At 30.0% G+C, this 27917-nt stretch overlaps 4 protein-coding genes across 8 annotated transcripts; 2 read left to right on the top strand and 2 right to left on the bottom strand.

The window, feature by feature from the left end:
* The first annotated feature begins 140 nt into the window (after positions 1–140).
* LOC145759301 (uncharacterized) lies at positions 141–16042 on the top strand. Of its 3 annotated transcripts, none has more exons than XM_082573101.1 (15): positions 141–317; positions 488–1247; positions 1405–1735; positions 3523–3710; positions 4353–4537; positions 5771–5911; positions 6314–6363; positions 9847–10036; positions 10274–10381; positions 10817–12888; positions 13141–13311; positions 13462–13517; positions 13667–13727; positions 13836–13913; positions 14027–16042. In XM_082573101.1, exons 1-14 carry the CDS (start codon positions 230–232, stop codon positions 13905–13907), a joined length of 4473 nt encoding a protein of 1490 aa, XP_082429227.1. In that variant the 5' UTR covers positions 141–229; the 3' UTR covers positions 13908–13913; positions 14027–16042. The 3 variants fall into 3 exon arrangements, with proteins under 3 accessions (XP_082429227.1, XP_082429228.1, XP_082429226.1); XM_082573102.1 differs by having other exon boundaries at positions 13993–16042; XM_082573100.1 differs by having other exon boundaries at positions 13836–16042.
* A 689-nt stretch (positions 16043–16731) lies between these two features.
* Positions 16732–24324, top strand: LOC145759938 (splicing factor 3B subunit 3-like). Its single transcript, XM_082573791.1, has 26 exons — positions 16732–16894; positions 17268–17467; positions 17556–17649; positions 17729–17949; positions 18123–18329; positions 18549–18659; positions 18735–18865; positions 19085–19250; positions 19368–19463; positions 19542–19614; positions 19780–19931; positions 20164–20319; positions 20480–20635; positions 20764–20901; positions 20963–21073; positions 21230–21396; positions 21694–21868; positions 21936–22091; positions 22314–22523; positions 22646–22771; positions 22907–23119; positions 23256–23354; positions 23443–23586; positions 23645–23749; positions 23855–23950; positions 24020–24324. Exons 1-26 carry the CDS (start codon positions 16792–16794, stop codon positions 24062–24064), a joined length of 3651 nt encoding a protein of 1216 aa, XP_082429917.1. The 5' UTR covers positions 16732–16791; the 3' UTR covers positions 24065–24324.
* Positions 24012–25804, bottom strand: LOC145759942 (iron-sulfur cluster transfer protein NUBPL-like). Of its 3 annotated transcripts, none has more exons than XR_014286558.1 (9): positions 25695–25804; positions 25469–25627; positions 25272–25359; positions 25178–25217; positions 25018–25108; positions 24855–24948; positions 24628–24793; positions 24444–24526; positions 24012–24365 (listed from the first exon to the last, which is right to left on the bottom strand). XR_014286558.1 is itself a non-coding variant. In XM_082573794.1 (9 exons), exons 1-9 carry the CDS (start codon positions 25776–25778, stop codon positions 24248–24250), a joined length of 963 nt encoding a protein of 320 aa, XP_082429920.1. In that variant the 5' UTR covers positions 25779–25804; the 3' UTR covers positions 24012–24247. The 3 variants fall into 3 exon arrangements, 2 of the variants coding, with proteins under 2 accessions (XP_082429920.1, XP_082429921.1); XM_082573794.1 differs by having other exon boundaries at positions 24012–24358; positions 24438–24526; positions 24587–24793; XM_082573795.1 differs by having other exon boundaries at positions 24587–24793.
* Positions 25774–27913, bottom strand: LOC145759939 (cyclic nucleotide-gated channel beta-1-like). The gene has a single exon (XM_082573792.1). It carries the CDS (start codon positions 27873–27875, stop codon positions 26160–26162), a length of 1716 nt encoding a protein of 571 aa, XP_082429918.1. The 5' UTR covers positions 27876–27913; the 3' UTR covers positions 25774–26159.
* Positions 27914–27917: the final 4 nt, after the last annotated feature.

Below are 27917 nucleotides of genomic sequence, written 5' to 3'. Positions count from 1 at the left end.
ACATATAAATCAATTTTTAACTTTGGTTTCAGTATTAAATAAGTTTTTCTAAATATAAACTGTACTGATTGTGAATAATATTTGTTTATATATCATGTGTTCATGTTTTCACTTTACAATCTTTTTTAGATTAATTATGATTAGATTTTTGTAAATGTTAGTTGTAAAATTATATTTAAAAGTTGTGTAACCAAAAATTTTGATTTTTTAATAATTGTTAAGTTAAATTATGACTGATCACGAATTGTGGAATAACGTTGATGAGATTAGTGGTGGAACATCACAAGAAACATTATCACCCACAGAAAATCAACTGGGTAAATATGCCACTGGTGTACAGTAGTAATATCTCTGTTTTTACAAAAAAACTGCACTTGGGAGCTAAATAAATGGATTTTTATTGGTGCTTTCTATTTAAAAATAAACTTTGTTTATATTTATGAATAATAAATTTTTTTCTTATTTGACTTTTAAAACCTTTTTGTAGATGATGGAAACACCTTACAGCCCTCTTCATCATTTCAACAACACACAGCTAATAATAATGAAAGGGACGTTTCTTTATCCCCGGCAAACAGTTTTACAGTTCAAATGGTTACGAATCTACCGGAATCGCAGGACCAAATAAACCTCATCGGGTCAACGTTCGCTCCGTCACTGGTCGTTAACGTCGACGAGGAGACTCAAATGTTTTGTGAGAATAGTCCTGCAACGGGGGAAAGTCCCCGTGACATCACAAGTCCGGGAGGTGGTGACAACAGCAGTCCATTTGAAACAATGGAGTCAGATGGACTGGAGTTAAATGACCAAGACGATTCAATGTTTCCAATATCGGTAAATAACGGTATGCGGCGCTCATTTCCAGAAAATCACTGGCCCACGAATTTTAGTACCACGACACCTGGTGGTTCATCTGATGATGATGATCCTTATGCTTCAACGGGAAGCAAAAAAAAGAGGCGTCGATGTGGTCGAACAAAGCGCGATAACATGTATTCACTAAGTTACGAAAAACACACTCTTAACTATTCACCCTGGGGTTCGCAAATCCCTTCTCCTGTTCCCTCGGGTGAGGCTTGTGCCATTGAAACTGAGGATTCTAATGCCCAAGTGAGTTGTTTTCAGTTTCCGACTAAACAAACATTAAATGGGAATAAAAATCCATCTGATTCCAATATTCACGCTTTTTTGACCGGCAATAGAAGAGCTTCAAATGCGTCAGAGGGCAGTCATGGAGTCAGTGCCAGGTAATTTTTTAAATTTGTCATTTTAAATTAATTACTAAACCTTTTTTAAAGTTATTAAATTAATAGGGTTATTGCTTGAGGCTAATATTTTATGCATTGTTTAGTTTAATTTATTAAATTTTGTAACCTTTATGTTTGGTTAATTATAAATACAAAGAGATGGAAAGGTGTTGAGTGATTTGCACGGTTGTGCCAACACTCTAGTTGCTGACAACGAAAACAATTTATCCGCCCCTCAAGACTCGGCAAAGAACAACAAAAAATCTCCAATTCAAACCAGAAGGAGGCCACATCATCGCACTGCACACCAGAGAAAAACACAAGCCAACTCCACACAGACATTACATACCCAGTACCCTTCATCAGCATCTGGTTGTAGTTTAAGTATTATAACTCAACCTGAACCGCAGCACAGAGCCAGGTATACTTCAGAAGGAAGCAGAGGTCCTGTAAAAGATCTTTCACAACAATCTTATCCACAACTAGAGGTAACATTTGTTTGATTATGTATTTGTATAGATTGTATAGAAAATTTGTATGCCCAAATTATTAATTGGTCTTTTGAAAATGCTGATAATTAACTTCGGTTAAATTAACTTTGCTATTTAAGTGCAGTCAGTATACCATTTTAAAATGCCGGTACTTAAGTTAAATTTAGATTCATTCTGTAGTTAAGTACTTAATTATAACCTCAAAGACTGATTTCAGTAAAAATGCCTTAAGTGTTATCATTGATTTAACAGTCTGGCTGTCTTGTTATAATTTACAAGCAGTTTCATAAAACTTTAAAGTAATAAAAGCTAAAAATAATCGTTTTGTTATTGTTTTATAATTGATTAACGATAAGGTGATAAATTAGTGTTTGGTATTTGATATAATATATATTTATATACATATTATACCTAAACTCCTTAGTAAAATAATAATATTGATTTTTTGCAGTATTTTGCTTATTATAATTAGGTTTTGGTTTGGTTTTATCTAATATGTATTGATTACAATATAAAAACTACATTTTCAAAAAATTTGTGTAAAAATTCCTTAAAATCTTATTTGTAATCAGCTTACTGCTTTAGTTTTTGCTCAGAATTTTGGTTTCTTTATGAGGTTTATTGTAAATTACGTTGACCTTGGAGCCATGCATTATTTATGTTACTTTAAATTAATGAACATCAAAATTTTATCTCTTGGGAATTCTGCTAAAAGAGGAAGTAAATTACTTTGTTTCAATTTGTCTTTTTAGTATTAAGTTAAATTTGTTATTAAATAATAAATCTAATAGCGTTTGGATATTTGAAAAATAATTATTTGTTTATATATAAATGATTTTTGTTAACTTTTAATCATTAAAATGTCGCAATTTAATTTTTATTGGAAACTATAAACTTTAAACCTGATGCAATTTGCTTTGCTGTTTAAATGGAATGTTAGTGTAAATATTATGACTCAATTCAATTCTTTGTAGTGACGAAATAAAAAATTTGAACTTAAAAAGTTTTAGGTGATTTTTTAAAAAGGTGTTTTTGTTGCATCACATGATTTTTTAATAATGGTGCTAACTACATAGGGACTTGTATGCCAGGGTTTTCACCTTGAGCCTGTAATTGTTTTGTCGAAACAAACACTGTTTAAACAAATATAAATGTTAAACAGATTAAGAATTAGTGCCATTAACCTCATCTTGGTAAATATCAAAATATTGATTCTTTTTCTTTTAAGTCGTTTTTTTGTAATGTTTTATACTAATTTGCAATTTATTTTACAAAGTTTTTATTTAAAAATATTGAACAGTTTTTATGTCATATGTTGTTCAAAATTTTGTTTTTGCATTAGGTGCGCTATATTATCAATAATTTTTATTTAAAAATAGCTTTGTATTAAGTATTGGTTGGTTTATTATTTCTCAGGTAAATAAATTATTTATGTCACATTTATGCTTTACATAACATGATTAAATATTGGACTAAATATTCTTAACATGTGAATAAACATATTTTATTTACAAACTAGGTCTTCTGGTAAGAAATTAATTTAGGCCATATGCTACAATAAACACACAATTGTAATTGGATATATCAATAAATAGAAATTTGATATAGGAGTGACTTGGTCATTTATTGACTTAAGAAATTAAAAAATCTGTATTTTCTTTTGCGATTATTTATTTGGGTCCTTATTCAACCTTTTTATTAACTTTATGCAAATCCATTGCCATTTATGTATTTATTTATTATCCCAATTCAAAATATTCACTGATTAAAAATTTAATTTACAGCTTAAGGGCTATGTTGGTAAGACAACGTTGCACGTATTTGTCGGCTCAGAGTCCGATGATAAAACGAAACCGCACGGATTTTATCAAGCTTGTAAAGTCACGGGACGTAACACGACAACGTGTAAAGAAGTTGTAATTGATGGGACTCAAGTTATTCATATTCCTTTCGACACGAAGGAGATCATAAGGTTGGTGGTTAATTAGTTTTGATCTAATTATTGTTGCACTTAAATAAACTATTAACATTTCACCAGTTCTGTATTACTTTAATGCTCTTTAAAATGTGTGGTAAATTAAACAACATATTAATCATTTGCTTGTAGAATTTATAATTTTTAAATACCCTATTTCTATTTTTTTAAATGTTTGTTGCAATAGATCTTTTTTATTGGTCTTTATTTAAATTTGTTCATTTTAATATGTTTTATAGGCCTGTGAACTAGACTAGACAGGTTGTAACGATTGTTTATTGTGCAGTATATTTAACACATTCTTGTTCATATCTGATGTATAAAAATGAGTTAAGAATAAACATTGATGATAATCTTGTGTATGCCGAACCTGTTGTGGTTATTTTTCTTAAATGTAGAGGATTAAAACTTAAGGAGAAAATGTTAATTTTGATGAAATTAATCACTTGCCAACAACTAAATATTTCTATTTTTAAATAATCATAAATAATGGATTTAATATGATACTGTAACAGTTTTTATTACCTTTTATAAACCTAATATGAATATTTCTTTTTGGCTATGCCTAATTAAATATATTTAGTGGTGTTTTTGTTAAATCATTAGAATAAGATTTGTAACAAATATTTCTATATTTAGTGTTGATTGTGTTGGGATATTAAAGCTTAGAAATGCTGATGTAGAAGCTCGAATCGGCGTCACTAAAGCCAAGAAAAAAAGCCAAACTGTTCGTCTGGTGTTTCGAGTTGCGCTGGATGACGTTCCTGGTCATTCGAGTGAAAATCCACTAACCCTTCAAGTTGTTTCTGATCATATTAACTGCAGTAAGTTAAACCTTATTGCAAATACTTTACTAGATAGTCATTTTTGTTGCCTACTTAATTTTTTTGGCAGATCTTACTCTTGTGAGTCAGTTATGTTGAATTATAAACATAAAAAAGTTACTTTTATTGGTTTTTACTCCCATATAATTTATAGATGCCATAAATATGCGCTGGTCTTATTTGAAAAAGCATTAAATACTCACTTGTTTAATTTATATCTGTCAATAATTTCCGATTAAGAAACTGTGGTAAAAAAACAAACAGTGTTCACTATTTCACCTACTACATACTGTTAAAGATTAACATGTCTAGCACAGCATTCCATTCACTAAAATCTTACTTTCTTGTTAAAGTAATATGAGGTTTAATATCCTGTAATACTACTTTGTTTTTACACCATGTAGTAAATACATCGGCAGATGGTAAATTAAAAGTGCAATTTTTTTTAGTTTGTTAGGCCCATATTCTACACTGATTCCCTATACTGCTAAACTTTTATGTTGTTGTCTTGAGAGTAATATTGAGAATGTGTTGTTACATATTGTGCTTTAGTTATAGTTAGGTATATACACCTATTTAAATTGGAACCCTGTAATATTGCCTATGTGTAAAATGGTTAATACTTGTCAGCGATGGAGAAGATATTTCCTGTTGCCTGCATTTTTGTTCCAATTTTATTGCCTAATAAACTAGATGTAGTTGTTGTGTTGTTAGGTATAGAAACTTGAACGTGACATTGTGGCATTGTTTAAAATTTAGTTTTAAAATAGATGTTAAAATATGTGTTTGCAGATTCTGTTATAACTATTATATTGTTACTAGCATATACATAAAAAAAAATAATTTAAAAAGTATTTTAAAGTATTTGTATAATAAAAAGAGGTATTAATGTTTTCTTCTTCGGAAGGTAAGTTTTTTTTGCAAATTTATTAAAATTTTTTGCAAGAATGCAGACCAAACAATTAGATAAAATTTACATTATTTGCTTCCTGTTTGAAATGTTAATGTTTTTGTCATTTTTTAAACATTTTTAGGTTTTGCAGTTTCACAAAATAATGGGTAAAAATTTAGTTCTATGTTTATTTAGATTAAGAAAGTTGAGGTTTTTAAATGTATTTTTGTAAGGTTATAATTTTAATTTGAACTAAATTAAACTTTAATAGTTGTACTCAGTAAAAAATTGAATTAAATTTAACGAATTTTTTTTTAAATTTCTGTATCTTTTTCTTGTAGCTCAACCGCAAGGCCAGCCTGAAATAACGAAGAAGAGTTTGGATCGATGTCCAGCTTCTGGAGGTATGGAGATGTTCATCATTGGAAGAAACTTCTACAAAGGACTTAAAGTCATCTTTCAAGATCCTGAAGAAGCAGACGGTAAATTTAAAAACACAAAAAATCAAATTTTTGTTAAACATTTCTAAGAAAAATATTTGTGAATATCTTTTGTTTATGTTATAAATTAAATTCAGTAAAAATGTCAACATTTCTAAGAAATGTTATTCTGTAAACACTGTATTTAGGTTAATTTAAATTGAAATTAAAAATTGCAAAGGCATTTTTAGTTCTTAAATATAAATAAAATAATTGACCTTTTAAACAATGTTAAGTTGTATTAAAATATGTCATCATTCATTTAATGCTGTCAACACTTTTAACCTAAAATTACTAATCATCTTATTTGGTTAAAACACTATATTGTGCGCGAGAACTTTTTTATTATGTGTATTTCATTTAAATTTATGATTATTTTTTTACTTTTATTTTTTATATTTCAAGGTTCACATTGGCATGAAATTGGCCAGGTTGATAAAGATACATTTAATGGAGTAAGTATATAACAAACTAAATATAATAAAAACTAATTATTCTAAAAAAAAAAAAAAAACTGTATATCGATATATTTCAGTAAGTGTTTAATATTACATTTTTATTGATTTTAGCTTCTGAGGTTATATAAGTATGTTGTGCTATTTGTATATTAATTGGCATTTTGTATATTAATTTACATGGTTTTGTTTAGGTCAGCATTTTAACCAAGTAACGTTGTATTAGTAAGCGATTTTAATTATTGATGATGAATTATAAATTCCAATTTAAATTTAGTTTAAAATTTTTTTATTTATATTTTTGAATTCCTTAATTAATTAATTCAGGACATTTTTCTTAGAAATATTATTTCCCTGCTATATAAGTGGTTTCGATATCCAGTTTCAATTGTAATTTATATTTAGAAAAATTGGAAACGATTTTGCATAAGTTAATAAATTGTGTTGGGACTGCAATTCAATTTCAGACATTGTTTGGTATTTCATAAATTGTCAACTTTTTTGTTTAATTTTAGGTTCTCTAAAATTGTTTTGTTAATATTTAAGAAAATAGAAATCCCCTTTAAACGAATGGAAAAATTTTAGGATTTTAAAAGCTATAAAATTTAGCATTTTTAAATGGAAAAACCCTGATTTTTATGCACTTTGATTTTTGTTTTGACTTTAGTCTTTTCATTTTGGCAAATAAAATTGTTTAGTGGTAATAATTTTTTTTCAATGTAAATTTTATGGGCTTATATTTTTCAGAAATGCAACACTTTTTATTTGTTTTTGTTAAAACGGATGTCGTTGTTTTGTTTTTAAAAAAGTTGGTTTAAAGTTTCAGTCTCATGTGACCATGTAAGAAATATATACTAGGACGAATAAAAGATTAATTTAAACCACACACAAGGCACGAAATCTTTTGTTCATTCATTTTCATTCATCAAAATTGTTAAATACAACATCATGTTGCCAAATTGTTTTTACAAAATTATAATTACTGGATAAGACTCTTCTAAAAACGGTTACCAAATTTTTTTGGCAACTTTGTTTTTATATAAAAACTTATTATTCATTTTTTCATATTTTTGACCAAGTTTTTTTATTAAATCACAATCTTTGGTTTTTGATTTGGCAGCACTGTGAGTTAAAACCCACGGTATTGAGTAGTATGTCTGTGATGCAATAATAGAAATATGCCAGTGTTGAAATTCATTCAAGCATGCCAGAATAAGTTTGTTTAAGTGAAGTGGATTGTTGAATTCTTTTCTGTCTGTAATTACACTTTAGTGTTTCCAATAAATTAACTTTGTTTTCCAATTTGCTGTTTTTAGATTAACTAATTTTAGTGTAAAAATATGGTAACTCTATTGTAAAATGGTTTGTTTTTTATGGTAATTTACCTTTTAATTATCAATTTGTTGTAGGCAGACAACCTATGCAAGCAGGCCAACTAAATATGGTGTTAATCACCTTATTGTGTTTAACCACATTAATTTTAATGGATTTCCCTTTACTGACTATTACATCTTTCAATATATACACAAAAAAACCATAATATATCAAGGCTATTATATTGATTTCAAATATTTTTTCATTTTGGGTATTTGGCATTTTATTGTTTTATATTTTGAGAATCGAATTTCAGTGATTCTTAGATGTGGGTTGGTCGTGTATATCCTGTTTTGATGTTACTAAAAATAAAATCGCACCACCAATTAATTTAATATTGTTACTTTGCTATTTATAAAATAGTATTATTGCAGATTTTGGTATTTGCCTTAAATTACCTTAAAGCACAATTTGTTCTTAATTTAACTTTGTTTTTGAAGGATTTTTTTGAGTTGTTTTCACCTTTGTTTTATCATATTGGGCATTATTATATCATTTAAATGAATATAAGTCATAAAATTATAGCCTTACTTTTCAAATATGTTATCAGACAGATCAACCAATCTTTTATCTTAAACCATACATTTCTAAGAGTATATACACTTTAGAAGAAATTATGGAGTAAATTCTTGTTCTAGGTTCAAAGAGCAACTTTTATAAAATATTCTTAAGACCACCATTGAATTTAAAAGTTAAATGTGTAAATGATTATGATCAGATGTGAATATTATGCTAAACAGTTCTAACATTTAAAAATAGACTAAACAAAACCATAACATTTTAACACAGTTTTGTTTGTTGATATTATTTTTATTCTCAACGCAGAGCATTGACAATACACTTATTTTTTTATAAACATAAGCTTATATGTTTATTTTTATTTAAATCTTATGGTTGTTATGTATTTAGTTTTGAATAAGGTCTGTTCTCTGTCAATATTTAGTTGAAGTGGTTGTTAATCGCATATTTAACTTATGAGTTTTGTATTTTAACCTTCAGTGTGATATAAACCCTTTAAGTTCTTATCAACAGATGATAACATAAATTTAAATATATTATAAATAATATTGGTTTATTATCGAAAGATTGTTTGGCTAAATTTTGTCAGGCTTTAATTGCATTTATTTCACGATGTTGTTTTAAAATATCTTTGAAAGGTTGTTTAAGTTTGTTGTTTCCCCCCCCCACATTATTTTCACAGCATTCCAATATTATTATTATTTTATCTTTTCTTCTTTCTATGATTCAATTTTTTAAAAACACCATATTGACACAATTACCATGCTCTTGTTGGTGATTAAATTTTACAATGTAGATGATATTGTAACTGATATTTTGTTTTTATGTTTCCCATACTTTATTAGTTTTTCAAACAGGAAATTTTATCTGGCTATAAAGTGAACTTTGTCATGAAACCAGAGAATAAATTGAGCTAAATAAAACACAAACTCTGCTACTCATAGGCATCAAAATATAGTTATTTAAAGGTGGTCCAAATCTGTTTGTTTTGTGTTGTTTACTTAAGCTTTTGTCGATAGTTTGATAGTAAATATTATTGCCTAATCGTGAATAATAAATTTCTGATTTTTTAGTCACAATTTTTATATCTTTATTCAATTTTCTTTTGTTTTGTTACCCTTTAAAATACAACTTTCCTAGAAAATTGTGAATCTTTTGAAGTAGTTGATATTATTTTTATATCTATTGTATAAAATTAAACAATATCTTGTGTAAATAACTCTGGCATTGTTTGGAATATTTGGTCTTATTATAAAAATAATAAATTGTGATTCATTTTTATTCTATTGCCAATGTGTCCATTGTTAAAAGGTTTCATTTTTGTGGTTTCGATTTTCAATGTATTGCAGACTTGGCTGTAAAATATTTAATAGTCTACTCCCTTATTTTTCTTGTTATCTTAACACTGTTATATAAACTAACGCTTTTTTCTAACAACTTTATAAAATTCAAGTTTCATTAGCAACTTTATTGTAATACAAGAAACTTAATTCAATTGTTAAATTTTAGCATTTTTGTGAAAACAAAAACATTTTAAACACCTTCACAATCCTAAAACATCATTAAAAGCCATTCTTATTTCATTTTTAGAACCATATGGTGGTCCATGTGCCTGCGTACCATGACCAGAACATCCAAAAACCAGTAAATGTACAAGTAGTTGTAGAGCACAACTTAAAACGTTGTGAGCCTCACAGTTTTACATACGACCCCATACCTAAAACTAAAACCGTGGAACCAGAAGTTCCAGTTGTTACTGAAAGCATTAAAGAAGAACCAGGTATTTTTAAATTTACATGTTCATTGCACGTTTTAATTTCTGGGAACTTGGTATTATGGTTTACTTATCTTTGTTCTAAACTTAGAAATTTTGTTGTAAATTACCCAAAATTATTTTATACAAGTTTTTAAAAATTTCCATGATAAAAAAACATGATTTTTATTAAATTTTTTTTCTATTTTTAAAACACCTAATATTAAAGTTAATCCAATACACATAATAATATATTGTTTACAGGTATATCCAGTGATAGTCTACAAGCGTTACTTAATGGAGTTGACCCCAAGGTTTTTGCTTTATTCGCAAAACTATTAACTGACCCAAACAACAGCAAAGTCCTGCCAGGTATGTCAAGCTATCATGATAAAAAGTTGGGTACATTTAGTAGTATTAAAACAACCATTTAATTACCATACACAGCCTTTTTCTTGGCATTAAACAATATCGATTTCCCTTTTTCTTATGTTGTTAAATCACAAAAGTTTTTGGTATCAACAATTTATATTATTGTTTTGGAAAGTACAAAATCCTTTAAATAGATTGTATTCTAATTTATCTATATTTAGAAATATTTACGCATGACTTAGTTCTTTGTGTTTAAATTCCTTTAACTAAGTGTAAAATTACTTAACTATCTGTCAGATGGTTATTCAAATGAAACCAAAATGGTGTATTGTAAATCTAGGAAAATATATGTTTGTAATAAACATCATTTTATATAAATAAGGTAATTAATTAATTGAGTTTAAAAAATTAGTAATTTTTATTTACATTTTTTAGCTGGTCTTCTTACTCCAAGTACCACCAACCAGCAACTATCAGCTTTTCCACCACAACAAGCCAATCAACCAGTTCAACAACAACCAATTCTTTTTACTGGTCTTCCTTCTTCCACTGTCGAGAAACCAACCCCAAATTTTGGTTTTATGCCGCAGGTTGAAAGCAACTTTCCTAGTGCATCTGGTGTAATAAAACCAGCCATGTTTGGTGGCAAAAATATAAACAACCAAACTCAACCATCCCAGTTTGGTGGATTGGTTCAAAGTGGTTCGAATGTGGTTCAAAATGCACCACAGGTGACAGCTCATAAGTTTGGTCAATCTGGTGCCAATGCAATGAACAGACCAAGTGCAACCAACATAAATGTAATGGTGAAAACAGAAGCCCAGACACCATTTTGGCCAGACCAGCAAACAAAATTCCCGAACATCAATTCTGAAGGAACTTTTGTATCTAATTCAAATATAGGATTTGGTAATAACAATGCAGAAGTCCGCACCAGCATGCAACTACCACTGCAAGTTGTAAGCAGCATGCCATCGCAAGTTAATTTAAATGAGAACTCAGTAAGTTTTCAGCAACCCCCACAAGCAAGTACACCAGTGCAGAACAAATCTCCACCTGTTCAAACTGATTTCAACCTAATCCCAACTACAACCTGGTCACAACATGTCGACATGGCCGCTCCGAATCTTTCAATTTTAACTTCAGGCACTTCAGTTGCTTCCACATCTATGTTTAACTTTTCAATCCCTGCAACAGCGACAGTGAATGCTTCAATGCAGCAGCCATGGTCAAGTAGTGTTCAGATAACCGGTGTCAACTTTTCTTCGCAATTTCAAAGCCAGATGCAGCAGCCTGTGACTAATGCTGGGCAACAATTTACGAGTGGAATAATGGCAAGTGAAGTTGTGTCACCTACTGGTGTTTCACAGACACAACTACAACAACAAAACATACAATTGCAACAACAGCAGGCCCAGCAACAGCAAAATGTGTTGTTCCAACAGCAAAAAAATACACAGCAACAAAATATTCAAGTTGTGCCAAGTAATGTACAGCTACAACAACAGCAAAACAAGTTGCAGCAAAACATACAACAACCACAACAGAATCAACAAATAAATCAGTTGCAACAAAATTTACAGTTGCAACAGAATAATGTTCAACAAAATATATTTCAACAAGCAAATGTGCAACAACAAAATTTGCAGTTGCAACAGCAACAAAGTGTTCAACAAAACATTCAACTACAACAAAATATACAAGGGCAGCAACAAAATGTCCAGTTGCAACAACAAAATAGTGTTCAACAGACTGGACAACAACAACAACTGCAACAACAACAAAATATTCAAATTCAACAACAGAACGGTCAACAAACACAAAATGTTCAGCCCTTATGGTCACCTGACCAGCAAACTAACACTTCCTCTCCAAGCTTGTTTTCACAAAACATACAACAACAGCAGTTGTTTACAATATCTGAAAGCATGCAAATCTTCGACGGCAACAAACCACCTAACTTAACATTATCCACTAACAACCAACAGCAAAATTTCCAGCAAATTTTGTTAAGTCCGAGTTCGGAAAATGTACGGTCAGATCTTGCTCAATCCAGTCCTCTCGTTACTTCAGAGACAGGCCTAACTCTAGGCTTTGAGAACACTTTTAACATTGCTGAAAATGTTTTGTTAACATCTCCGACAAAACATGAAGAAGGAATTCTGGAATCGATTATTTCAGACTGTTCTAACCCACCCAATATTTCATTTAATGCTAGTGGTGACCATTTACAACAAAACAACAGCAAGGTTTCAGATGTGGGGCAACCTGTGATGCAGTTACAGCAAAACCTGGTCAACAACAGCTCACCAGAGCAGTTTTTTGGCCAAAATATCACACCAACAGACACTAATAATACGAGTGGTAATGTCCAACAATTCCAAGAGTCAAATGATATTGAAATGATATCGATATTAAATCAAGATAAAGGGTTTATGGGACAGAGTTCAGTAAATGCTGGAAGTAAAGGGATCAGCTTGGAAGAAATTCCAGCACAAAATGTTGTCGTAAGTAACTTATTCAACCTAAATCTTTAAAAATTTTTAGTTTTTTCTAAGTTTAGTTTATCAGGTTTAGAAGTTATTTTTAACTTGAAAAGAATGATAAAATCCATATGACTTAAATAATTGACTATTTACTTTTAAGCCTATTTTAACATGTGTAGCAAAATGGAATGGACTAATAAATGTTTAATTTACATACCTACAAAATTAATCTTTAGCCTCCTCGAGTAATGGGAAATTTAATAATTTTTTAAGGATATCAACACTTATCTAGTAAACCCAAACAGTGTTCAACCTATGCTACACAATCAACAAATGCTCGTCGATTCAACACCGGTCAACAACATTTCGAGTCAGGTGTCTTTTGTCAACAACAACCCTTTACTTTCAACAAGTAACTTTCAACAAAATCAACCCAATCAACAAGTGAGTTCCATTCAACAAATGAACTTTTAAGGAGTTTACAAAATTATTTCTGTGTGAACATATTATAACACTTTGTAAAGTCAATGATTTTTCAATGTTAAAAATTTTGATATTTATTTTGGTTGTTTTAATAAACCATTATATTTTAAGGCCATTGGTCAAATGACAACCACTGAAGAAATAACTCAGATTACTGGAATTAAAAGGTAATATAAAATAAGAAATTTATGTATTTTAAGTAAGTAGCTACTTGATATATATACCATGCAGCATAATATAAGTAAGCTTTTGTTAAAAAGTTTATTAATTTTTAACATTTTTTTAGTAATCTTTTTATTTTTTTTTATTTTTTTAGTGATCACTCAGTGTTGAGTCTGGGGAATGGAAGTAATGCAGATGGATTTGTAAATAAACCAGTAAGTACACATATGCAAACCTCTGTAAATAATCTTTATTTGTTAAATTTTTATACAGCAAACTCTAAATGTTTTGTGAATACTTTTTATTAAATTTTATTTTTGTAGGAATTTTCTGAGTTTTCACCACCAACAAGTGTTGCAAATAATGAACCGAATAACAACTTTTTTAACAACTAATATAAGGTAAGTTTACACTAAGAATAACTTCAAAGCTTTACAGAGAATATTCAAGGTTTTAAATCTATTTTTTTCAACTGTTTAGTCAGTTGTTTTCTCATGCTTTTTCTTTTTTCAAGATATAAACTTTACTTTACATTCCAAACTCTCTGCAAATTTCAACTTTAAAACTAAAGAATTTAATGGTTTGTTTGAGCTATTAGTTACAGCTTTCAATTTTAATTAATGTATATTACATTAACTTTAGAATTTGACACATTTGTAAATTATTGAAGCTTAGAAATTCGTTTAAAAATAAGTTTAATGATATTTTTTTATAAAGAATTTTTTTAAATTATTTTTCGATGTTATCGTTTCAAACTAAATGTTAGCAAAAAATTTAACAAAAATTTTATTTGTTTCTTGAAACAATGAAGCTTTTTGTTTTGACAATATCAATTTACTGATTTGTTTTTGAAACTATTTTAAAAGTTAGTAAAATTGGAGTTTTTGTATGAGCAGTGTACATGTAAAAGGACCTTAATAATGTATTTATTTTTTACTTGGTATAAATTCTACTGATCATAATTCAAAAATAATTACTTTATTTTGCAAACAATATATTTGTTTTAATTTTTTACGATTTATGCTTTTTTGTGCCAAAGTTTATTTGTAAAATTCTTTCATGTGATTTGTGTTAAAAATTCGAAATTTCATGTCAAAGAAAAACACAACGTTAAGTTTTCCAGAGAAATGTTATGTTCATTTTTTAAATTATTTGTCTTAATGTTTTAGTTACCAACTATGGTAATAATTTGTTTACCTTTAATTTATTACTGTTTGGTAATTGTATGTTGTTAAACAGGTTTAATAAAAAACTTGTTTAATATATGAGTTAATGCTAACTCTGTACTGGTATCTGGTATATAATATTTTCATTTTTTCAACTTTTGTAAAGACTGTTTATCTGAAATATTTATTGGTGCTTTGTTATCTATAAACAGGTATAAATTATGGGCAAACAAATATTTTATTCCAATTAATATTACATTGGATTTAAATAAGATAAAAAAAATCGGTTTTTGCTTAATTGCTTTTGTGTTTTTCTATTTAATGCTTCCAATGCAATATATTTCTCTATAACTTTGCTTGTAATAACATCATAACCTTCTTGATAAACTTAAATATATATTAATACATACAACTATCTGCTTTGAAATCTCACAAAATGCCATACATATTTGTCATGATAATTTTTGCAATTTTTTTATTACACAACAGCTTAGGTTTTGCAATTGTGTTATTCTGTTTCATAATTTCTGCACTTTGGTAGCAAACTTGATTTTTTTTATTATTTTATGTCGACTTCTTCATATTGGTTATATCATAATTAAACACTTGATAATTTATGTAAGATATAAGTTATGGTTTCTTTAATATCTGAACGTTTTTTTTGGAACTGCATAAATTTATTAAACAAAAATTTTCTTGCCAATATTTATGATATTTTGTATTTAAAAAGTTTCATTTATAAAAAGTTTTCCACACCAGAGGAGTTCTACCTTTTCTTTATTAGTGCTTTTACATATTTAACACACCATAAGTAAAAAATTTCAACTCAAATTTAAGATCTTTCTAAAAAATGTTGTTTGAATATTGGGCAAAAATTTTTTAAATGAAAGTTTTTTTCAACCCTAAATTTAAATTTGGTTAAGTCCATATCCCATGTTAATGCAATAATAATATCAGCTGTGTGGCTTTGAAACTGGGACAATTTCTGTAGCATATTCTTCATACGTTTACACTGATTATTGCATTCTAATTATGACTTTTATGCATTCATACATAACCCAATTGCCCACCATTTATTTATAAGTGTTTTATTTTTATCAAGATTTATTTTATTGCCGTTTTAACACTTGCATTATAACTGTTTATTTGGCTTAAAAATTAAACACTTTTGACCATAATTCTAATGTTAAAACATCTACCTAAATTTTAAATTTCTAAATGACAACTTTTACTTTATAAATCTTGGTTTCTAATCATACTGCATCTTAATATTTAAGAAATAGTTATTTTTCTCTTGTAAAACGGCCAGTTTTTTTTTTTTTTTCAGACATTTATGTTATTTTAAAATGTAAAGTTTCGAACTGTTCCCCTGTTTTCTACTTTTCCAAAAAAAATAAAATAAACACCTGTAAAAACATTGTCTGTATTTAAATGGTTAACTAAAACTTAGTGTTTTAAGGTTAAGTTAAATGAGGTTTTTTGATAACTGCCAAGCCATATTAAAACTTCGAGTTACTAGATAAGTTCTTGGTTAGACTTTAATTGCCTGCGAGCCCTATAACCCGTGAGCTCTATAAACTGAGAACCCTATAACCCAGGGCCGAATTGGCCTCCTAGCACAATAACCTTATGCTGCAAGCAATATTTAATGCAAATATAAATATCATTAGTTGTGGCCCACAATGCTTTTTGTGTTACGACCAGGTTTTAAGGTTATAAAAATACCCCCCTTCCACATCAAGGACAATTAAATATAAAGAATTTAATAAAAAGTATCGCCAAAAAACACCTGAAAAAGTACCTACCTTAAGACCATGTTGTTCGTAATTCAAACGTACTGACAGACTGAACGTAGAATGTTATTAATTTGGTTTTAGTTCTGTTTTGTAATAAACTGCTTAAATAAGATTATTCTAAAGGTTAAATGTTATTTAGATTTCGTAAATCAGGTAAAATACTTCAGTAGAGACTAGTAAAATTGTTAGTAACGTTGCGAACCCCTGACAAAATGACAAACTAGTAAAGAAAATCCTTTTTTTATATTTTTAGAATTATAGATTATGTTTGGACATTAAAGTTATTTTAATCTGGTTAATAATACAACTTTAACATCATGTTTTTGTACGGTCTTACTTTGCAAAGAACAACTGCAATTACACATGCTGTACATGGCAATTTTTCGGGAACGAAGCAGCAAGAAATTGCCGTAGCAAGAGGTAATTTTTTTCGATTATTATTACCCATTATTTAAAAAATAATTATTAAAATCTGTGGGTTATATGATTTTAACTGCAAAAGCATTGTTAAGTTATGGTGTTTACTGTTTAGATCTTTGATAAATTACTGTAGATTTTTATTTTTCATTGCCTTTTGTATTATATTCTGGGTTTGGTGACTATGCCATAATACTATAAAATCTTTATGTAAACACTTTTACTTTTGACATGTTTTAAATCATTAAATTGATTTTGTCATTTTTTTCCGTTGCATTGTTGTAATATTAATTGTATATCGTATTTATTATTTACTTTTATCAATGCGCGAAAAAACAAAATAAATGAAATAAATAAACATATATACCTTTCATAGGAAAAGTTTTGGAACTACTTAAACCCGACCCCAACACTGGCAAAGTTCATACGCTTGTCACCGTCGAAGTTTTTGGAGAAATTCGTGCGTTGATGGCATTCAGGTTGACAGGTGGAAATAAAGATTATGTCGTCTGCGGATCTGATTCGGGAAAAATTAGCATCTTAGAATATGTCCCAAATAAGAACAAATTTGAAAAGGTAAAAGGCAGTTTTAAAAAATTTAGAACCCATAAAAATTCATATGTTAACAAACTTTAAAAAATAGCAATTTTAAATTTGTCTGTAGGTTCATTTAGAAACCTTTGGAAAAAGTGGAAGTAGAAGAATAGTTCCAGGCCAGTATCTTGCAATTGATCCAAAGGGAAGAGCTGTAATGATTGGTAACTTTTTAATTTAAGTCCCTTAAAAATATTAAAAAATCCATTTAAAATAAACTTATGTATAATCATTTATTTTTAGGGGCTCTCGAGAAACAGAAACTGGTTTACATTTTGAATCGAGATTCACAAGCTCGGCTAACAATTTCTTCACCACTGGAGGCACACAAAGCAAACACCCTTGTCTATCACATGGTGGGAGTAGATGTAGGGTTTGAGAATCCGATGTTTGCATGTTTAGAGTTAGATTATGAGGAAGCAGATAATGATCCAACTGGGGATGCAGTTCAAACAACACAACAAGTAAATAAACATTTAAACTAAGAGTATATAGCCAGATAGTACAATTATATATTAAAAGTTAAGGTAACCTAATGTAGCTTACTTACATAGCAGTAAATTTTGAGTAAATCTGTATATAGGTAAGTATTAAAACATGTAAATAATTCATTTAGTTACTGTTGCATTTTTTTTAGACTCTAACTTTCTATGAACTTGACCTTGGTTTGAACCATGTGGTAAGAAAATACAGTGAACCATTAGACGACCGAGCCAACCACTTAATCTGTGTTCCTGGTGGTAATGATGGTCCAGGTGGTGTACTGGTTTGTGCCGAAAATTATGTCACTTATAAAAACTTTGGTGATCAACCTGATATCAAAACTCCAATACCTCGAAGAAGGGTAAATATAATTTAATCTGGATTTTTGAAATGTATATATTTATAAACAAGTTATGCAAATAACATCTTCCTTAGATGCTATAACTTGAAGGCAATGGGGATCAAACTATTGACCTTACAATATAGTGATAGTCAGTCCATTGGCACTGCACACTGGCTTCAACTTATGTTTCTTATGATATATATATTGTATAACTGTGCAACTGTTACTTGTATTTAGAATGACTTGGATGACCCAGAAAGAGGAATGATTGTGGTTTGTAGTGCCACCCATAAAACTAAATCCATGTTCTTCTTTCTAATTCAAACTGAGCAAGGAGATATATTCAAAGTAAATATACAATATTATCTTTATCATAGTTGACCAAACCTTAAATTCTTGATTAAATGATTCTTTTTCAAATAGTTAACACTTGAGACAGATGAAGACATGGTGACAGAAATTAGATTGAAATATTTTGACACAGTTCCAGTTTCTTCTGCTATGTGTGTACTAAGAACAGGATTCCTATTTGTTGCAGCAGAATTTGGAAATCAGTGAGTTATTGACTTTCTGTTACATGCACGCAAATCAATTTTAAGATTGGTTTGCCACATAGAGTTAGTTATTTTAACTTTATATGAAGTACCTCTAAAAGTTGGGGTTGTTGAAAAGATTAATTTGAATATTTGTTGTAAATGTCTGTGGCATTATTTTTTTCTAACTTAATTTTAACACATGTTGTGCTGTTTATAATTTTTGATTATTTCTTCTAGTTGTTTATATCAAATTGCTCATCTTGGAGATGATGACGAAGAGACAGAATTCTCGAGTTCAATGCCCTTAGAAGAAGGGGACACATTCTTTTATGCTCCGAGAGATCTTAAAAATCTAGTTCTTGTTGATGAACTGGATTGTTTATCTCCTATCATGGCTTGCCAGGTACTTTTAATGATTATTGAATTTGATTTTTTTTTTAACTAAACTTTATTCTTTTTAGACTTTTGCCAAACATTTATTGATAAATATTTAAACTTTTGTGTGACTTGGTTTTTACAGATAGCTGACTTAGCAAATGAAGATACTCCACAAATGTATGTCACTTGTGGAAGAGGACCACGATCTTCGTTAAGAGTTCTTAGGCATGGATTGGAGGTATGCTATAATATTTATAATATATATATATATATGGGTTGATTGATATTTTCTACAATGCTGTGATGTTGTTCTTAGGTTTCTGAGATGGCTGTTTCAGAACTTCCAGGTAACCCTAATGCTGTATGGACTGTCAAAATAAGAGAAGAAGGTAAGATCTATAATTAAATTCCAAATGACTGTAAACTTGTACAAAATTACATGATTTATTTTCAAAATTACATGAGAGTTAAGTCGTTTTTAAAGGCATCATTTTCTATGTAATCACAAATTTCACAAAACATCTCAATTTTCTAAATAAACCATTTTTAAACAGAGGAGTTTGATTCTTATATTATTGTGTCATTTGTGAATGCCACTCTTGTGCTCTCTATCGGAGAAACTGTTGAAGAAGTCACAGATTCTGGATTCCTTGGAACCACCCCAACTTTATCTTGTTCTTTGCTGGGAGAAAATGCCCTTGTTCAGGTAAGAAAAAAGCTTTAAAAAATATATATAATATAAAAAGCTTTAAAAAATATATATAATATAAAAATATATATATCATTGTGCCCAATGAGTTAACAATTGTTGTGATATATGTTTCACCCTTTTTAAATCATACCATCCCATAAATGATATTGAATAGATTGTGTTTTGTTGTGGTGTGTAAAAAGTTACTAGCAACAATTTTCTTTATTTAATTTTTATTTTGTTTTAGGTTTATCCTGAAGGTATTCGTCATATCAGAGCTGACAAGAGAGTCAATGAATGGAAGACACCAGGAAAAAAATCAATTCTTAAATGTGCAGTAAACCAAAGACAAGTTGTCATAGCTTTGAGTGGTGGAGAGTTAGTATACTTCGAGATGGACCCTGTAAGAAAATAAATAATTTTTAAATTGTTACTTTTAAACTATGTTCTTAATGATACATTAGATGTATAGTCTATATGAATATGATATACATTTTTTGAAGAATTAAATCAATATTGACAATGAATTTCTAAACTCCTTAATTTTTGTTAATGCCTTTTAGTCTGGTCAACTGAATGAATACACAGAACGTAAAGAAATGAACAGCGATATAGTTTGCATGGATTTGGGAAAAGTGCCACCAACTGAACAGAGAGCAAGATTTCTTGCTGTTGGGTTGGCAGATAACACTGTCAGAATCATATCTTTAGATCCCCAGGTATATAAGTGTTTTAAATTTTTAAAGAAGCCCCTCTTAAAAATCCTTTTAGGGATAAGGATTTTTTCCTAAAGACCTTGCCGAGGATCTTGAATTAAATTTTGTGATTTTACAATTTTTTCCTCTAGGATTGCCTTCAACCTCTTAGCATGCAAGCTCTTCCCGCTACTCCCGAGTCAGTTTGTATTGTGGAGATAGGAGGAGGAGAGGATGAGACAGGAGCACAGAAAGCATCCGGAGGACTCGTCCTTAACATCGGTCTCCAGGTTTGAAATATTTGAGAATTTTTTTGAATTTTTTCTTTATCTTTTTCTGTGCTCTTTATAGAATGGTGTGTTGCTGAGAACAGCACTGGATAATGTTACTGGAGATTTAACTGACACAAGAACTAGATATTTAGGGACAAGACCAGTCAAACTCTTCAGAGTTATGATGCAGGTAATATCATCAATGTGAATAAGTGAAAATTTATTTCAAATTCCCCATGAACTAGTACTACTCCAAGCTGTTAAAGTAGTGAAACTTCCCACTGTAAAGTAAACCTGTAATTTAAAACTTGTGTATTGCCATCTAAGGCTTTTATTATGTTTTCAGGGTTCTGATGCGTGTCTTGCCATGTCCAGCAGAACTTGGCTTAGTTACCAGCATCAAAATCGCTTCCATCTCACTCCATTGTCGTATGATAGTTTGGAGTTTGCTTCAGGTTTTGCTTCCGAGCAATGTCCAGAAGGAATTGTGGCTATCTCAACAAACACTCTAAGGTACTAACTATAAGCATTGGACTTATAAAATGAAGCTTAGTGTTAGTTATACTTTATATAAATATATGTTTAATTTCTTATCCTTTTTGTGGTGTGCCAGTAAATATTGTTTGCAACTACATAGAGGCAAGTGACTTATTAAAAAATTAACTTAACAAATTAAAATGTAGCTAGTAAGGCAGGCATTTTGTTGGTCTACTCTGATATTTATACATTTAAATACAAAAACTTTAATGTGAACTTCTATAAAAATTATTATTTTATTTTTAGCAAGTAATTTCATTTGTTTATTTATAGAATTCTAGCTCTAGAAAAACTTGGGACAGTTTTTAACCAAGTCTCAACTAATCTTCAATATACTCCAAGACGTTTTGCTATTCACCCTGACTCAGGTCATGCCATTATCCTGGAAACTGATCATAACTGTTACACTGATGATACAAAGGAGCATAGAAAACAGCAAATGGCTGAGGTTAGTGTTAAAAATTTATAGAAATTGTTTTACTAAAGATATATAATTAAAATTTTTTCCATTTTAGGAAATGATTGAGGCAGCTGGAGAAGATGAAAGGGAGCTTGCTGCTGAGATGACAGCATCCTTCCTCCGAGAGACTCTTCCGGAAGATAAATTTGGAGCTCCCAAAGCTGGACCAGGAATGTGGGCATCACATATTCGCATTATTAACCCTTCCAATGTAAGTCCTAAGTTTAAATTCAAATACCAAGTTTAAAATTTGGTAGATAGCAAAATACTTAGGCCAAATGCCTCCATTTTTGGTATTGCATTCAAATTGCTATCATATGGGCTTCTGGATGTTCGAAGCTTTGTTTTGTTGGTATGCTTTAAACTGCTATTTTATAAGCTTTTGGGCTATCTATAATAGCGTAACGTTTTATGTGTTGAATGTAAAACCTAGGGTGATACACTTGAGAAAATCTGCCTTGAACAAAACGAAGCAGCAGTCAGTGTTGCTGTTTGTAACTTTGCCTCACAAGGAGATCAATCTTATGTGTTGGTTGGTGTTGCGAGGGATCTTCAACTTAACCCAAGACAAGCAAGGGGAGGTGGTGATATTCATACTTATATTATTAATGAAGATGGCACAAAAATGGAACTGCTACATAAGGTAAACAAACTGTTTCTTGTAAATTTTAAGCATATTTTAACAGAGATTATAGTTTGTATTTTTTTTGCCTTTAATGTATAGAGTGTTGCTTATTTTTAATTTATTTTTTTTTTGTTTTTTAGACTAGAGTTGATGAAATACCATCAGCAATTTGTGTATACCAAGGCAGGGTATTAATAGGTGTTGGAAAACTACTTCGAGTTTATGATCTTGGCAAGAAAAAACTTCTTCGAAAATGTGAAAACAAGGTAAGAGTATTATGTAAATACAAAAAACTTTATTACAGTTGTTAATTAACCTTTCATTACATTTTAAATTTGTTGAGGATTTTTGTAAGTATGTATTTATCTTCTTATTTTAATGTTAACTTTGTTTTATTTCAGCATATCCCAAATTACATTGTAAGTATCCATGCAGTTGGTCATCGTATTCTAGTTTGTGATGTACAGGAGTCAGTTCACTGGGTGAGGTACAGAAGACAGGAGAATCAGTTGGTCGTGTTTGCAGATGATACTTATCCACGCTGGGTAACTTCTGCTACCATATTGGATTGGAATACAGTGGCTGTTGCTGATAAATTTGGGAATATTGCAGTTGTAAGTTCAATGTCTGAAACCTCCTTGTTGGCTTTTTTTTAAATTTTATCAGCCCTCATATTTTGTTTTAGTTTTAAAAATTTTAATGCAATAGTAGCTTATAGCTTTAACATTTAAAAATAATCAAAAATGTCAGCTCCGTCTTCCGAATGATACGAACGACGATGTTCAAGATGATCCAAGTGGAACGAAAGCTTTGTGGACACGAGGAATTTTGAATGGAGCCCAACAAAAAGTAAATAATTATATGTTGTGCTAATTTTATGAACAGTTGATGGAAAATCAGTATAGTCACTAGTCATAATGGTAATTTGTATTTTTAGTGTGAAACTTTATGTTCATACCATGTTGGTGAAACTATTTTGTCTCTGCAAAAGACCACCCTAATTCCAGGTGGTTCAGAAACATTGGTTTACACCACTTTATCTGGTGGCATTGGAATGCTGGTTCCTTTTACATCTCATGAGGTAAATATTTAAAACCAAATAAATAAAAACCATTTTTTTAACCAAATCTTCTTTAAAGGACCATGACTTTTTTCAACATCTTGAAATGCACATGAGAAATGAAAATCCACCTTTACTTGGACGTGATCATTTAGCTTACAGGTCTTATTATTTCCCAATCAAGGTATGTATAAGAAATATTTGTTATATTTTCATGGTGTTGATTAGTTACTAATATAAAGACACTGTGTGGTAGTTGTTATTATGGTTTTGTTATTGTAACTTTTAGAATGTAATTGATGGAGATTTATGCGAACTTTACAACTCAATGGATCATTCGAAACAGAAAACAGTCTCAGATGAACTTGACAGGATACCATCAGAGGTAAAAACTATTTCAACAAATATAAATAAACAAAAAAAACCAAATTTAATCTTGTGTATTTTATTAAAGGTTTCCAAGAAATTGGAGGATATAAGAACGAGATATGCATTTTAAACAATCATATCTAAAAGATAAACTGCCATAAGTTTATGATTGAAGTAGTTGACAGTATTTGTTTCAAACATTGAATAAGTGGTACCCACTTATTTCTACTTTCAGAATGTGATTTATATTGTAAAGTCTTGTGATTAATTTGATTTTATTAATCACTAGTTACTTACATCATGCTTGCTATAGCTACCCACACAATATTGTGGGTAGCATTTTAAAGTCTAAATAAAAACTCTTTATAATATTTGTGTCATTTGATAATGGCTTTAGAAACTTTCTCAGATATTGCCATAAATGCTTTGGTCTGTAATAATAAATTTTTTCATTGGTTAATAAATATACAAGGGGGTTTAGAATACAAGAATATTTTAATAACTAATACCTCATTACTGTCTGGTTGATCTACCACTATTGGATTCCCATTATCAGACAAAGCACTGATTTTTTCATGCAACGGTATATCTCCTAAACAAATATAAAAATATATAAGTTGGTATGATGGTAAGTAAATGTATACTAACATACCTAAAAATTTAATGTTCATGTTTTCTGTGAATTTCTCTAACTTATGTTGTCCAAAGATGTGTGATTTGTGGCCACAGTTTAAGCATAAGTGGTAGCTCATATTTTGAATCAGGCCCAAAACAGGAACTTCCATTTTCTTGAACATTTCAAGACATCTTCTTACATCTAGAAGCGCAACATCTTGTGGTGTAGACACTAGAACAGCACCTATAAACCATGATATTATAATAGTTTAACTTGGGTATTAATTTATCTGTAATGTTATCACCTGTGATTGGGATATTTTGAACGATGGATAATTGTACATCTCCTGTGCCAGGTGGCATATCAATAATAAGCAGATCCAAGCCTTTCCAATCAACCTATCAATGTAAGGTTTTAACTTAAGACTGTACATTATTGTCTTGTAGATGAACAGTAAAACTTTATACCTTTCTAAGTAGTTGTTGTATTGCCTGCATCACCATCAATCCTCTCCACACAACAGGTGATTCTTCTGATACTAGAAAGCCCATTGACATACTAAAACATATGAAAACTATTTAATAAAGCTTTTATAAGTCAAAGCAGTAAAATTAAATGTGTATATACCATGGCATGTCATAGTTCGTTGGTGGTATCATCAGGTTATCTAAATGAACAAGTGTAAGTTTTTGTGATCAAGTAAACATAATTATATTGCTACCTTTATTTAACTCTGGCAATCCCCTTAAATTCATCAGTTTTGGTATAGAAGGACCATAAACATCTGCATCTAATAACCCAATCTTTTTCTATTAAAACATTGTAATCTTTTACACTTGTAAATATATATTGTTTGCATACTTGACTACTTTATATTTGCTTAAGTTAAACAAAATACTTATTTATATTTAAGTATACCTTGGTTAAACTTTTAATTCCAAGGGCCAAGTTGACAGCAGTTGTTGATTTTCCAACCCCTCCTTTTCCCGATGCCACTAACAAAATATCTTTCACTCCTGGTATCGCTTTTTTCTTTGGCAAACCTTTGGCCATCATCTCTTTTTGGTGTTTTTCTTTCTGTCCATACAAGTAATATACATTTGACTTGTGATTTATTTGCTTAAAGTTAAACTTTGGCACTTACATCTTTATTAGATATTGACATTAATCTGCATTGAACACTCCTGTTTGACCTTATACCAACACTTATCAATTTTAAAACATGCATTTTTATATCAGTTTATTAAAAATATCTAAAAAAAATTTCAAGTAAGAAATAAACAGTGTCGAAGTGTTATCAAATGGAAAATACAAAATTGCACAGTAATACTATGGCAGTAAAATAAATAAATTTATTGCAATTTGATTGTGATAAAAAATAAATAATTTATAAGGAGAGTTAAAAATATTGCAATGTATAAACAAAAATTTTTACAATGTACAACATATGGTACTGGCACAAACAAAAGAGATTAAAACCAATAGTAATGGATAAAAAAGGGTTATCATTAACCTAATAAAAACATAGTGGGTTTTAAATACTGTGGGCATAAGTTTATGACATTTAAACATAGGTGTTATTGATTATTTGTTGTTGGATATTTATACTTCAAGGTTTTGGTTTAAATGCCTTACGCAGGCTTTTTTTATTAATATTTGCAATATCGAATACAGTGTTAAGAAAACCACCGCCAGCTTTATTATTGCGCTTCATAAAAGATCTTGATGAGGCAATCGTAATCGGTGTTTTTCCATTATCTTTCTTCAACATTTTCTTTGCTTTTCTCTTAAGAATACCTTGTGCTTCTGGGTAATTCTTGACTACTTCATTTAAGTCATTTTTGTATAGAATAAACAGGGTTGTATAACCTGGGCTATAGATGTTTGCAGTTCTTCTATTCCCACCTCCGATTGCAAGTAAACTGATCTCACCGAATGCTGTTCCGGGGTAGAGAGAGGCGAAAACTTGCGATGTTGAGTCTCCAACAACTTGTACCATACCATTTGTTATAATATACATCTCTCTGCCTACTTCCCCTTTTTTGCATACATAATCTCCTGGAAGATATAGGATTGGTTTAAGTTTAAGCAAAAGATCGTACAAAAGTTGTCGATCACATTCCTTAAACAGTTCGACTTTACTTAAAACATCCATATGGACGTTGATAGCAAGATCTGTGTGCATTTTATCGGGCATTTGTTGTAACAGAGCGTTCTCGTCAAAGATTCTCTGAGTGTTCCAAGTGTATTCAAACCAAAGTCGAATCTTTCTTTGAATTCCGACCGAGATATGATTCCGCTGCATGTAGTTAATACAAGCGTTCTTCTTGCTTCTGTAATCCTCCATTTCTTGTGTAGCTGAATGGACTGAATCTCGTACCTGTCCAATTACAATTGAAAATATAAAAAGACCAGCAAAGTAGTTGATAATTTGTAAGATGTACTCTCCTGTTGACACTGGATCAGGAACATTACCGATTGTGATTGTCGTCATAAAGGCCCAGAAATAACAACGTACATAAGCATTCCCTTCAAGCATATAACCCCATGTACTTTTAAATTCTTTTAAGTAAGATACATAATAGTAAAAGCATGCATCTAGATGTATGACATACAGCAAGTACATTGTGGTGCGGACAACTCGAAAAATTGCAGCATCTTTCAATATTTGCTCAAACCGATCATTAAACTCAAAATATGATTGAACTTTTACTAATCTGTTTATTCTGAACAGCGGCACAACCCCCATTTGGATATACACTATATCAGTAGGTAGAAGTGAAATTGCATCAAGTTTAAATCGAAAACTTTTTATGTAATTCTGTCTTGTTTGATCTGCTTCAGATTGAATTACTCCTCCGAAAAGATATTGCTTTCGAGCTTGGAAAAAAATCATGTCGATTAAATAAACAAAATCGGCAATATAGTCAGCAACAAGCCAGTATGTTATATTTGAATCAGTTTGGTATGGGAATGACATTCGAAGTGGAATACACAGAGCATTGTAAGTAAAAGCCATTGCAACAATGAATTGGTAAAGCAAGTAAATGCTATCAATCTCTGGGTTTATAGTATCAGGGAATTTATACGACTTAAACTGTTTCCAAAGATGAAGTTTTGTTTTTTCTTCATGATGAAAAATTGCTGAATCTTGGTGATGGTGATGATGATGACTTTGAGTGCTGTCCATATTCTCATCTTCTGAACTAGTGTCTTGCTCGAAAAGATGTTTTTTCATCTCTGTTGCTCTGTGTTTGGGTATATCGTGCCACTTTCTAAACGCAGAGTCGACCACAGGATTTTCATTGTCAGTATCTGATTCCATTTTAAATAACAATGTTAATAATCAACCCTAACTTAAACAAAC

The sequence above is a fragment of the Corella eumyota genome, chromosome 7, assembly GCF_963082875.1.
Source record: "Corella eumyota chromosome 7, kaCorEumy4.1, whole genome shotgun sequence".
NCBI classification, from domain to species: Eukaryota; Metazoa; Chordata; class Ascidiacea; order Phlebobranchia; family Corellidae; genus Corella; species Corella eumyota.
This window is presented reverse-complemented; position numbering and strand designations above follow the sequence as displayed.